The sequence below is a fragment of the Leopardus geoffroyi genome, chromosome D4 (genome assembly GCF_018350155.1).
Source record: "Leopardus geoffroyi isolate Oge1 chromosome D4, O.geoffroyi_Oge1_pat1.0, whole genome shotgun sequence".
NCBI lineage: Eukaryota > Metazoa > Chordata > Mammalia > Carnivora > Felidae > Leopardus > Leopardus geoffroyi.
Genome location: NC_059342.1, coordinates 16,910,623 through 16,922,454, shown reverse-complemented (window position 1 = coordinate 16,922,454; position 11,832 = coordinate 16,910,623). Strand labels below are relative to the sequence as shown.

Genomic DNA, 11,832 nt, shown 5'->3' with positions numbered 1-11,832 from the left:
AGCCCGGTCCCTTCTGGGCCACAAGCCCTATAATCCCCGGGTTTACACCACCCTTCTGGAAGAAGTTACACTGGGAGCCTTGCACTTCCGTTCAGGCAGTGTTGACCGACATCCTGCTCTTTTAGTTCTTCAGAACGAAACCTGCTATCGCTAAGTGCTCACTCTAACCGGGGAAGAAAGAGGCCAAGTGTCCAGACATCTCTGGAGTACTCCTGAAGTAACAGCCTCCTGAAGTACTCTTGTTTTCTTGGGTGGTCCTGATACTGACTGGGTCCCATGACCATGATTACAGATCCTTTTCTATTTCTGCATACAGCCTCAAGGAGCGGCAATCGGGCTTGTGTCTTCTCGATGCTGTCCTAGTTGGGACTTTTAAGTCTATAAATAAGTGTGCCTGTCTCTTTAGATCTAGCTGACAGTCCACAGGAAAGTGTGTGTCTTCTAATCTCTGCTCATTTCAATGAGGAGATGCATTATTTGCAGCAATCATCTTCTCCTTTTGTGGTTTTTGATTTCCGTTACGCTATGACAACTTCGCACAATATTTTATGGAGATATGATACTAACACTTGTACAAGTCCGGCTTTCCTCTGTCGATACAGTCATGCTGGCCTAAGCATACTAATGCCATTAAAAGCTAAAATGTTTCAACTTGCTTATTCTTCATACTTTTTTAATGAGAATCCCTGAGCCCCATAGCATATACTTAGCAGTTTACATCCGTTTCTTGGTAACTTTTAAAGTAAGAGAGGGTAATTTGGAGCAAGTATGATGCTTACCAAAGAGGTATAGATAATAAAGCTCTTACTTCCATTTAATTGGGTTGAATAAACATTTCTTGCATGCTCGGCCATGTAAATGCGAGGTCAGGCAACGGGGAAGAAGCAATTCCTATCTTTACACGGTGAACAGTCTAGTCAAAACAAAACAAAAATTGATGAAGGCTATTAAATGAATATCCTTTGTTGTTGCACGAAGGGAAGTCTGTAATATTCAGAGGCCACAGTGATTGCGAAGAACGTCATGGCTGAAGGGAAGTGGGTTATAGGAAGGATTGTGAGTGGTGTAGGTGGGATGATTGCATAAACATGGGCTCTTTTGAGAATAAAAAAGGGTGCTATTCATATTTATGCCTGGGCTAGACGTACTATCTGGGTCTATGTTAGGGCAACAGGGAGTAATGACACCCCTCGTTAAAAGGCCAGATTTAGGGAGGATTGTCATGAATCTTTTCTTTTTTTAATTTTTTTTAATGTTTATTTATTTCTGAGACAGAGCATGAGTGGGGAAGGGGCAGAGAGAGAGGGAGACACAGAATCCGAAGCAGGCTCCAGGCTCTGAGCTGTCAGCATAAAACCTGACGCGGGGCTCAAACCCACAAACCATGAGATCGTGGCCTGAGCCGAAGTCAGTCGCTTAACCGACTGAGCCACCCAGGTGCCCCTGTCATGAATCTTAATGGTAGGAAAGCATATTGGTTTGTGTGGCTGCCATAAACGGATGGCTTAAACAATGGATATTTTATTGTCTCGTAGTTCTGGAAGTCAGAAGTTGAAAATCGAGGCATCGGCAGGGTTGGGTCTTCCGAGAGCTGTGAGGGAAGGATCTATTCCAGGCCCCTGTCCTTGGCTGGTAGAGGGTTATCTTCTCCCATCTTTGTGTGACTCTGCACATGTCCACATCTCCCCTCTTCATAAGGACACCACACCATATTCGATTAGAGTCTAACTTAACGGCCTCATTTTAAATTGTTACCTCTGAAAAAATCCTGTCTCCAAAAAAGGTCACATTCTGAGGTGCTGGGGGTTAGGATTCCAACATACCTTTTTACGGGGGCCACAATTTCAACTAATAACAGAAGGGATGGTAGGAAATTGGCAAGAGTGCCACAATAGTAGAGAAGTTAACATCTGGAATGTTGGTGGGCACTGTCCTCCTGGCACACATCATGATCAGGAGGCACATCTATTAGGTTTGAATAAGATGGATAAGAGAGAATTTAAAAAATGAAGGATCAGTAGAGAAATAGGGACTTTTTGGGGAGCATTATTTGTGCTCCAAGAGTCCTCTTTCCAGATGGGCAATAAAGATTGGACACTGGTGACAGAGGGATCTTCAAGTGACAGTTAACTAGAGCGCCTACCGAGCTGTGGGATGCCCTGTCTGGGAGGAGCCACGGATAGGCTGGCCAGATTTTAGCACCTTAGCGGGTAATTCTCTGCTATGAGTCCTGACTTTCTTTACTTATGAAATGAAAGCTATTTTTTTCCTTCCCCCTTCTCCACAGGGATTTTATGGTTCACAGAATAATAAATATGATGAATTCTGAGCTCTGTGGAGGAACTACCTTGAGTTAGTTCAAAGTGTCTATAGTGACCAAAGTTTTGGGGCACGTTCAAGAAATAGCATATCGAATTGATCACTTATACTTGCAAAATAGTATGTGGAAGAAAAGTCAGGGAAAGGAATATACACTTTGCTTGACTTAGGTATTAGAGGCTTAGGTATAGAAATCTCAGACCTTCACGTTCTTGCAAAGTATAATCTGTACCTGTGTGTCCTTACTGTGAAAGGCGAATGGGAAACTTCATACATCATGATAATATGTGGGTTCCTGCTGAAATTCACATAGAAATGTTTTCATTCTTATGTTGTTGCTCTTTCATTATTGATCTTGATCTCCGTCAGTATTGATGCAATAGTTTCCTTGGCAAAGAAGAAGTTGGCATCAGGGTTTTGTGTTCAGTTAAACAGCTGTAGCCTGAACAAAATTATACTAGCCTGTGAGGTTAAGAAGCACCAGGCTATTGAGGGTAATAGATAAATCATAAAATATAAAAAAATAATAGCACTGGTTCTGAACTTTGGGCCCAAAGGGTCTGGGAAATGAGTGATTCACATTTTATTCATCAGAGGCAATAAATGATGAGAAAGAGTACAAAATGGGAATTTCAGGTAATCCCATAAGTCATTCCAAGATATGTGAGATTTTCACTTTTAATGAATTTTAAAAATTACAAAAATAATAAGATCGCATTACAGAATACTTGGAAAAAACAAAAAGGAGCCATTTCTAATTTTTTGTCTACGTAGTTTTTTACATAGTTGTACTCATACAGTATATACTCCCTTCTAACTTCCTTCTCGGCTTTCCTTTGGAATCTTCTTTGTTAGTATTTTTCAACAGGTACATATTGCCCATATAATAATTTATTACTTCTCTAATAATAGCCTTTAAGCTAATTCCTAATGTACTATATAATTTTGATACGAATATCTTGTTATGTGAATTAGCGTCATACATAAGGTGTTTTTGGGGGCAAGAGTTCTAGATGTGATCTTTCTGGGTCCCAGGGTTGTAAAGCCTTCTATGACAGCATTTTACTCTTAGGTGAGTAACACAGTCTCCATTTCACCAGAGCTGTGAAGTTCCTGAGTCTAGGCCTCAAGTGACCTTGCAGCCTCGACCCTCCCCCTCATGTAACGCTACCCAAACCACCATCCTGGGAGGAAAGACCATGTAGAGAGAGACCAGCCAACCTTCAGAACCACACAGCCAACCCTCAGGATTTATTTACTTAAAATGGCCAGATAAATTTTGTGCTTGGATTACAGCAATTCCAGATTTAATATCTAAACATAATGACCTTATCTCAGAAAAGTTTGAGTTATCATACCTTCAAGGATATTACAGAAATGCCCGGGCATCTTTCTCATTAAGTAAATCATACGCAATTTGTGTAGAGAAGGATGTAGAGGCCTCGTCGGCACTGGAAGCCTGCAGTTGCTTTGGCTGTGTAGACCTACTACTGCCCTGAAAGCTGGCTGGAAGAAAAATGGGTCTTCGCTCAGCGTTTATAAATAACTTCACTGAAGGGACATGAAAACGAAATAAATAATAGCAAAATGAGACCTCAGTAGTAAATGAATTTGAGATTATTCTGGAGAGGACCTCCGGCAGGATGAAGACGCTGTGGGCCTCAGAATCAGACAGACTGTCCCCGGAATTCCAGTTTTTCTACTCAGCCCGTGACTCTGGGCAAGTTTTGACCTTTTTTGGCTCAGTTATTGTATAGAATGATGGTTAATAATGTCTTAAATAAAAATAAGGTATATAACAAAGTACCCAGCCCACAGTGAGTGCCCAATAAGTAGCCATTTCTTCCCTCCTTTGTTCATGGCACACATTGATAATGCGAAGAATATCTCAGAAGGAATACTTAAAATACATTAAGTCAAAATGCTTTTAGGGGCGCTTGGGTGGCTCAGTCTGTTAAGCGGCTGACTTCGGCTCAGGTCATGATCTCACGGTCTGTGAGTTCGAGCCCCATGTTGGGCTCTGTGCTGACAGCTCAGAGCCTTGAGACTGCTTTGGATTCTGTGTCTCCCTCTCTCTCTGCCCCACCCCTGCTTGTGCTCTGTCTCTCTTTCAAAAATAAACACTAAAAAATAAATTTAAAAAAATGCTTTTAAAAGACTCTCATTATTTATTTATTTGAGAGAGAGAGTGCCCAGGCACGAGCAGGGGAGGGGCAGGGGGAGAGAGAATCTTAAGCAGGCTCCACGCCCAACCCAAAGCTTCATACCACATCCATGAGATTGTGACTTGAGCCAAAATCAAGAGTTGGATACTTAACTGACTGAGCCACCCAGGCACCCCTAAAAGGCTCTCGTTTTAGTTCAAGGGATTACATACATAGGATTTTTATAACTTTCTGTGAGGTTCTATTCACTTAGAAATAAGTTGAAAAGAAAAAAGGCAGCGCTATATAAATGAGTCAGGTGTGGAGGGTTCAGTAGGTTGGTTTCTTCCACTTAAGCCACATATTTTCTGTCTTTCAGTTTTCTCACCTAAAATGCAATAGTGAAATTCCTTAAGCTACCAGAATACTTGTTCCATGGATGAGCAGCTGTGGCTCCCCTTTCAGGGAAAACATAACAGGTTGAATAGTGGGTTTGGGGTTTTTTGTTTTTTCTTCCAAGTAACTTAATCAAGAGGAAAGGATTAAAGGTTAAAATGTTAGTACTGGTAGACATTTCCTGTCAAATAAATATATTCTTGGTTCTGATGTATGCAAGTAATAAAAACCAATCTCTGACTCATACAGTTAGTTATCCAACTAAATTTTTAATGAACGCTCATTATGTTCAAGGTGTATGTAAAAAAGAAAACAAAACAAAACAAAACAAAACAGTAGATCTTTACAGCCCCATAGACCTGTGTTCAAATTTTCATTGGCCTCACACCTTACAAGTTGAGAAACCGGTGAGACTCACAGTGAAGATTTCTGACCTTCAGTGAATCCTCACAGAGATTCTGTGTGGAAAAGAATGAGAAAATAAACTGAGTTACGCATTGCCTCACAATGAATAACCCCCAAATTTAGTGGCTTAAAATAGCATCGGATGATAATGCCACGTAATTCTGAGGGTTGGCTCGTCTCTCCACGTGGTCTTTCTTCCCAGGATGGTGGGCTAGGGTAAGGTGCCCAGGGGGTGAAGACCGAAGCTTTCAGGGCTGCTTGGGGCCTAGACTCAGGAATTTAAGCCCTGTCCCTGTGGCCATATTTTATTGGCCACAAGTTTAGTTCGGATTGAGGGCTGTGGAGAAGAAATGGAGCCACTGCATGGGGGGTGGGGTAGGGGTGGGGGCTGTCGCAGAGTCACATCGCAAAGAGGTGTGTGCTGGGATGGAAGGAGTTTGTGGCCATCGACCAGATTCAGCTGGCCCGGCAATTTGTTACAAGTGCTCAACCAGTTTTAAGACCTGTCTTATCCTCCCTCCAGTAATCATTCAGAGTTGAATGTGAAGGTACAGTTCTGGTGGAGCTTAGGTTTTGGTGTCATCATCTATAATGCACACTTTATTATTTATTTTTTTTAAAGACTCTTTTTTTTTTAAATGTTTTATTTATTTTTGAGACACAGAGAGAGAGAGAGAGAGAGAGCATGAGCAGGGGAGAGGCAGAGAGAGAAGCAGACACAGAATCTGAGGCAGGCTCCAGGTTCTGAGCTGTCAGCACAGAGTCTGACCAGGGCCTCTAACTCACAAACTGCGAGATCATGACCTGAGCCGAAGTTGGACGTTTAACCAACTGAGCCACCCAGGTGCCCCTGTAATACACACTTTAAAAGAGCACCCACAGCTGCTTGAAGCTACCAAAGTGGGCTGATGCAACAACCTTGTGTGATAGGATGTCCAGTTAAATTTGAACTTCAGATAAGCACTGAATAATTTTTTAATGTAAGTTTGCCTTCCCTTGTTAACAGTTTGGCTATATTCTTCTAGAACTTTCCTGTGCATATTCCAGTCTACACATAGAAATCTTAAAAAGTGGAATGATGGGGCGCCTGGGTGGCGCAGTCGGTTAAGCGTCCGACTTCAGCCAGGTCACGATCTCGCGGTCCGTGAGTTCGAGCCCCGCGTCAGGCTCTGGGCTGATGGCTCAGAGCCTGGAGCCTGTTTCCGATTCTGTGTCTCCCTCTCTCTCTGCCCCTCCCCCGTTCATGCTCTGTCTCTCTCTGTCCCAAAAATAAATAAACGTTGAAAAAAAATTAAAAAAAAAAAAAAGTGGAATGATACTTACTTTTACTAGTTGCTGTTTTCCCTTTCTATTATCTGTACATTTAGATCTAACTCATTCTTTTGAAAGCTGCATGGTGTTTCACGGCATGGACTCACCACAGTTTATTTCAATGTTCACGACATTGTGTGAGTTGTTGTGAGTTGTTAGCAATCTTTATTCATTATAGAAAGTGCTACTACATATATCCTTATATACACATCTTTGAGTATTTCTGAAGTATGAAACCCTAAGATGGGCACTGTGATGGAAAAGGACATGCCTTCAATCAGGAATGCTAAAATGCCTTCAAAAAGGGTATCGTTTTGGGGCGCCTGTGTGGCTCAGTCGGTTAAGCATCTGACTTTGGTCATGATCTCACGGCTCGTGGGTCCAAGCCCCACATTGGGCGCTGTGCTGACAGCTCAGAGCCTGGAGCCTGCTTAGGATTCTGTGTCTCCGTCTCTCTCTCTGTGCCTCCCCTGATCATGCTCTGTCTCTGTCTCTCTCAAAAATAGATGAACATTTAAAAAAAATTTTTTTAAAAAGGGCATTGTTTTAAACTTTCACAAAAAGTATTTTAGAGTTCCTATTTCACCTTGCCAGCCATTAATAATTTAATCTTTGGTTATGTAATAGGAGAAATAATCCATTTTCATAGCAAATAGAGAAATAAATTGGGAGCAGATTCCCTTTAGAAGCACTGAATAAGAGAGAAATTTATTCAGTAAGCAGAAGAAAATAGATTGCTTCCTTTCAAAAGGAAATTTGGGGCACCTGGGTGGCTCAGTCAGTTGAGCATCCGACTGTCAATTTTGGCTTAGGTCATGAACTAACGATCGTGAGGTTGAGCCCCGTGTTGGACTCTGTGCTGACAGTGTGGAGCCTGCTTGGGATTCTCTTTCTCCCTTTCTCTCTCTGCTCCTCCCCCATGCTCATGCTCTATCGAAATAAGCAAATAAACGCTTTAAAAATAGGAAATTTGATTTGTAGCCGTTTGGGAAAATAAGTGCGTGAAATTCAAACTCAAACCCTTGGTTTTGAATAGGAACGTCTAAAAACAGAGACAGTTACACAGGAATGGACTTGGAGAGCTGAATTTCATCCTTCATTACTGGCCATACACCTTCATCTGACTTCTTCAATTCATAACCCATTCCTTTAAACTTTCCCCACTTGTGGAACACCACACAGTAGGCTTATCATAGTTTTCACTACCCCCTTCAGAATACCATGGCATTTGTTTTGTTTCCTTTATGCTTCAGAAAGGAAAGTGGTGACCACAAACTAGAGGTGATCATATGCCCTGATGCATTGGGCAAGAGGTTTCCCATGGTGCTGTCTCTTCTTGGTGTAAAGGCACAGAGTTTTTTTTTTTTTTTTTTTTTTTTTTTTCCCCTCATTTTCTCCCCATTGGCTGTCCAGAGAGGCTGGGAAGTATTACTTTGCAAAAACCCCAACAACCCTCACTCCTGTCCAAATAAAGGAAACCCAACCAAAACAATTCCAAGCTTGAAGCAATTCTCTTCAAGAGAAGAACGCGTATCTTAGAAGCTACCCCTTAGTGGCTTCCAATTACCGGGACTCATTAAGATCTTCACACATTAAAAAAAAAAAAAAAAATGTTGTCATACCCATTTTTCTCTGCTGAAAAATCAGCTGTTCCTTTCCATTCTGAAATCTCATATTGACTTTAAAACCATGTTGGGTCAAGAATCAAACATTTACAAGGTCTAGGATAAAAAAGGGAGGTCTGACAAAGCTGAAGACCTAGGAGTTAAGAATGGGCAAAAGAAGAAAAGTCTAAGGGAGGGCAACAAATGAGAAAATACAACGCTGTTTCTGTTGACGAGGGTTACCAATGGTGCCCCAGGTACTGTTTCATTTTTTATTGTTCCTCCTCCTACAAACTCAAACTCCTTGCAGACTGGACAATGTCTTATTCATCTTTGTTTTCCCAACACCCAGCAGGATACCTGACAAACAGTCTGTGTTCAGGAAATATTTTTTGGCCTGAATCACAAGCCACACTAGACTACTAATGAACATTCTAAAGTTTAAATTTCATAGCTAGTCTCTGGGCATAGGTATATTTATGGCCAGAAGAAGTCTATAGATAAGCCTTTAAGTTGATCAAGGTGCTTGTAAAAGATGCAGATTCCCCGGCCCCACCCCAGAGATTCCAATACAAGTGGTCTGGGAGGGGTGGGTGGGGCCCTGGGAATCTGCAGTTTTCACCGATGGCTCAGGTGTTTCGGATCCAGCTTGGGAACTGAAGGCAGCTTGTAAACTAGCCCATCAGATGCCATACGCCCTGGAATTGCCCTGGTATATCCTGGTATGGCTGTGGTATTTTAGACTTTGTGCCTTGTAGCTTGATCTGAAACGAACATATAACCATACCAACATGTGAATGTACCAAAGATTAAACAAGAAGATAGTGATCACAGTGCACCAAGATTCCGAAGAACCTTGGATCTCAAATGTCCAGTCTTCTTGGCAGGTCTGCAGATTTCTGAGAGCTCCAGTCCCTAGAGACCTAACAGGGGACATACATGGAGGAACACCAATCAAGACATGCTTAACTGCCTTAGGTGGGAGCTTCTGAACCTGCTAACTGCTTACAGATCATTAACAGTTTGAAGGAGATGGGTCAAGGAGAGGAAAGATTGAATGTGTTAATAGGAAAACAAAATGTTACTACACATATGAGAGGTTCAAGTTTTCTAATAAACAAATGTTTGTTAAAACCACACTGAGAAATTGGGGGGAACCCATGTCTGCAAATGTGAGCTCCCTGGGCAGAAATTCAGAATGGACTAAAATGGTAGGCGCCCCTAATCTGAAGTCAATAATCAGGGATGAATAGCTAGCATTGTTAATTACAACACTTGTAATTAATTACAAGTGAGAATGACTTCTGCCAGCATACTGGGATCCACTCATAGTCACAGACCCAGCCTTAATCAAGACTCCTAGCTAGGAGAATGCACTGAAAATACACCCAAACCAGGAAAGCATTTGTATTGGCCCTTTGTGGATTTCTTTTGCTCAGTAGAACCTCTGAGGAAGGTGGGTTTATTTGCTGTCATTCCCACGGCATAGATAAGTAAACTCAGGTGCCAAGGGGTCCCTTGGCATACCCACTAACTCCTCCATAGTAAAAGTGCTATAAGGGTAAATGTCTCGTGTCCTCCCCCCACCACAGTGACTCAACAAGAACAATGCAATACCACAAATCTGTCTGTTGCTGAACATTCCATTTGACCCTCACTATACTCTTTTCATTTAGGTAAGGTCCACACACATCTTTCCTACACAGGCGGTAACTGAGGGGAAAAAGTATCATGACAAATCTACAGGGCTGTAAAAGGCAGCGAGTGGAGGTGGAGCCCAGATCTGACTCCACAAGTCAGAAGCTCAGATAAGGCTTTGCTAGCGGGGCCTGCAAGTCAAGGATGAAAGCCCGACGGGCTGTGGAGCGCTCACAGGTAGGCAGGGCAGCCCAGGCTTGGTGGGGCAAAAGAGCCTTAGGCCACTCACCTGATCTGCACCCAGGGCCCTGGGCGGCTGTGGGTGGGGCCAGTCGCAAAAGTATCTAACTCGGATCTAGAATAGCTAGGACTTACGAAATACCTGCTCTCCCTAGCCCTCGGGTCTCCACCAGAAGCTGATTATCATCTCTGAGGTTTTGGCCAATGCAGGGCACCCACTAAAGGGCTGGTCCCGCAGTCGCCAGTCCAGAAGCTGGGATGGGGCCAGCGCAGAGGTGGTGTCAGAGCGGAAACCTAACGGGGCACGGGGTTCAGCTCAGGGCGGTAGGGACGCGTTCTCTGGTTCCGCTCGGGGCCGGTGGCAGAGGAGACCGGACGTGGCGTGAGCCGGACGCAGGGAGGAGAGAGGGCGCAGCTCGGAGCGGCCGGGGGGCACGTCTGGCCGGCGGCGATCCGGCCCAGCCGGACGCCGCGGTTCCCGGAGCCCGCGGAAGAAGTTGCCCAGGTGCTGTGTGCGCCCCTGCGCGGCCCCGCGCGGGAGTCCGGGAGCGATGAGAGTGCAGGTCAAGGTAAACTCGGGCCCCTGACCTCGCGCCGCCGGGATCGCGGTCTGGGGCCTTGCGGACCGGCTCCTCTCCACTCCTGGCCAGCAGCGGGGCTGGAATTCTGGGGGCTTGGAGAGGGAGGGCGCCCGCAGCCGCTGGGGACCCTTGGGAAAGAAGTGCGCTTGGGGACCTAGGGAGAAGAGTGGAGACCTTGGTCTCCTCAGGCAGCCAGACCTCAAGGTGGCTATCACTTACCTTCTTTGTCCGGACTGGCGCACACTGTGTAGACATACACATAACGTCTACTGAGCGCATCGTGTTTCATTCGTTTCGGTACAGACTGGTTGTTAGGAGCACTGTCTTTGGAGCCAGATCACCTGAATTAGCGTATCAGCTCCGCCACTAACTAGGATCCTGAGCAAGTTACTCAATCTGTGTGCTTCTGTCTCCTCATCTGGAAAATGAGATGATAATGTTTATAATTTGAAGATTAAATGAGCTGCTTCATATGCCACGCACTTAGAAAATAACGCCCAATGCACTTAGCCGGTTGCAAAACTTTGCAATTGTTAATCACCTCATCTTGGCAGTAACCCTATGAAGTTTATCGTCACCCCTCCCCCCACCCCACCCTAACTCACTGGTTTACAGGTGAGAAAAATGAGGGAGGAAAACAGCTTTAAACCCAGGGCGGTGCTTTACAACACTAAGAATTTGCCTCTGTCATGATGGGTCTTGTTTCTTCTATCCCATGTCTTCTTGATTTTTTCTACCATTTTGTTGGAGCACTTATTCCAGTAGCTCTCTGAGAAAGGGTACACATAAAGTGAACTGAACTGATGTATTTAAAAAAAATTTTTTTTTTAATGTTTACTTGTTTTTGAGGGTGACAGAGACAGAATGTGAGTGGGTTGGGGCAGAGAGAGAGGGAGGCACAGAATCCGAAGCAGGCTCCAGGCTCCGAGCTGTCGGCATAGAGCCTGACGTGGGGCTTGAACTCATGAGCTGTAAGATCATGACCTCAGCTGAAGTCTGATGCTCAACCAACTGAGCCACCCAGGCGGCCCCTGAACTGACGTTTTTTTTTTTTTTTTTAATTTTTTTTTCAACGTTTATTTTATTTTTGGGACAGAGAGAGACAGAGCATGAACGGGGGAGGGGCAGAGAGAGAGGGAGACACAGAATCGGAAACAGGCTCCAGGCTCTGAGCCATCAGCCCAGAGCCTGACG

General features: G+C 44.1%; 1 protein-coding gene and 1 long non-coding RNA gene across 3 annotated transcripts in view; one reads left to right on the top strand and one right to left on the bottom strand.

Moving 5' to 3' along the window:
- Positions 1 to 1,688: 1,688 nt before the first annotated feature.
- On the bottom strand, positions 1,689 to 11,496 carry LOC123593815. The gene is made up of 4 exons (XR_006710552.1): positions 10,858 to 11,496; positions 5,278 to 5,317; positions 2,552 to 2,706; positions 1,689 to 1,965 (listed from the first exon to the last, which is right to left on the bottom strand). It is a non-coding gene; the product is annotated as an uncharacterized LOC123593815 (long non-coding RNA).
- Positions 9,121 to 11,832, top strand: part of LOC123593813 (transient receptor potential cation channel subfamily M member 6-like) — a 57,334-nt gene continuing 54,622 nt past the window's right edge. Inside the window, exon 1 of one of the 2 annotated variants that reach the window (XM_045470336.1) lies at positions 9,121 to 10,054. In XM_045470336.1, coding sequence (XP_045326292.1) covers positions 10,022 to 10,054 — 33 coding nt within the window. In that variant the 5' untranslated portion in view covers positions 9,121 to 10,021. The remainder of the gene's footprint in view (positions 10,055 to 11,832) is intronic. The other variant, XM_045470337.1, reaches the window with a different exon arrangement.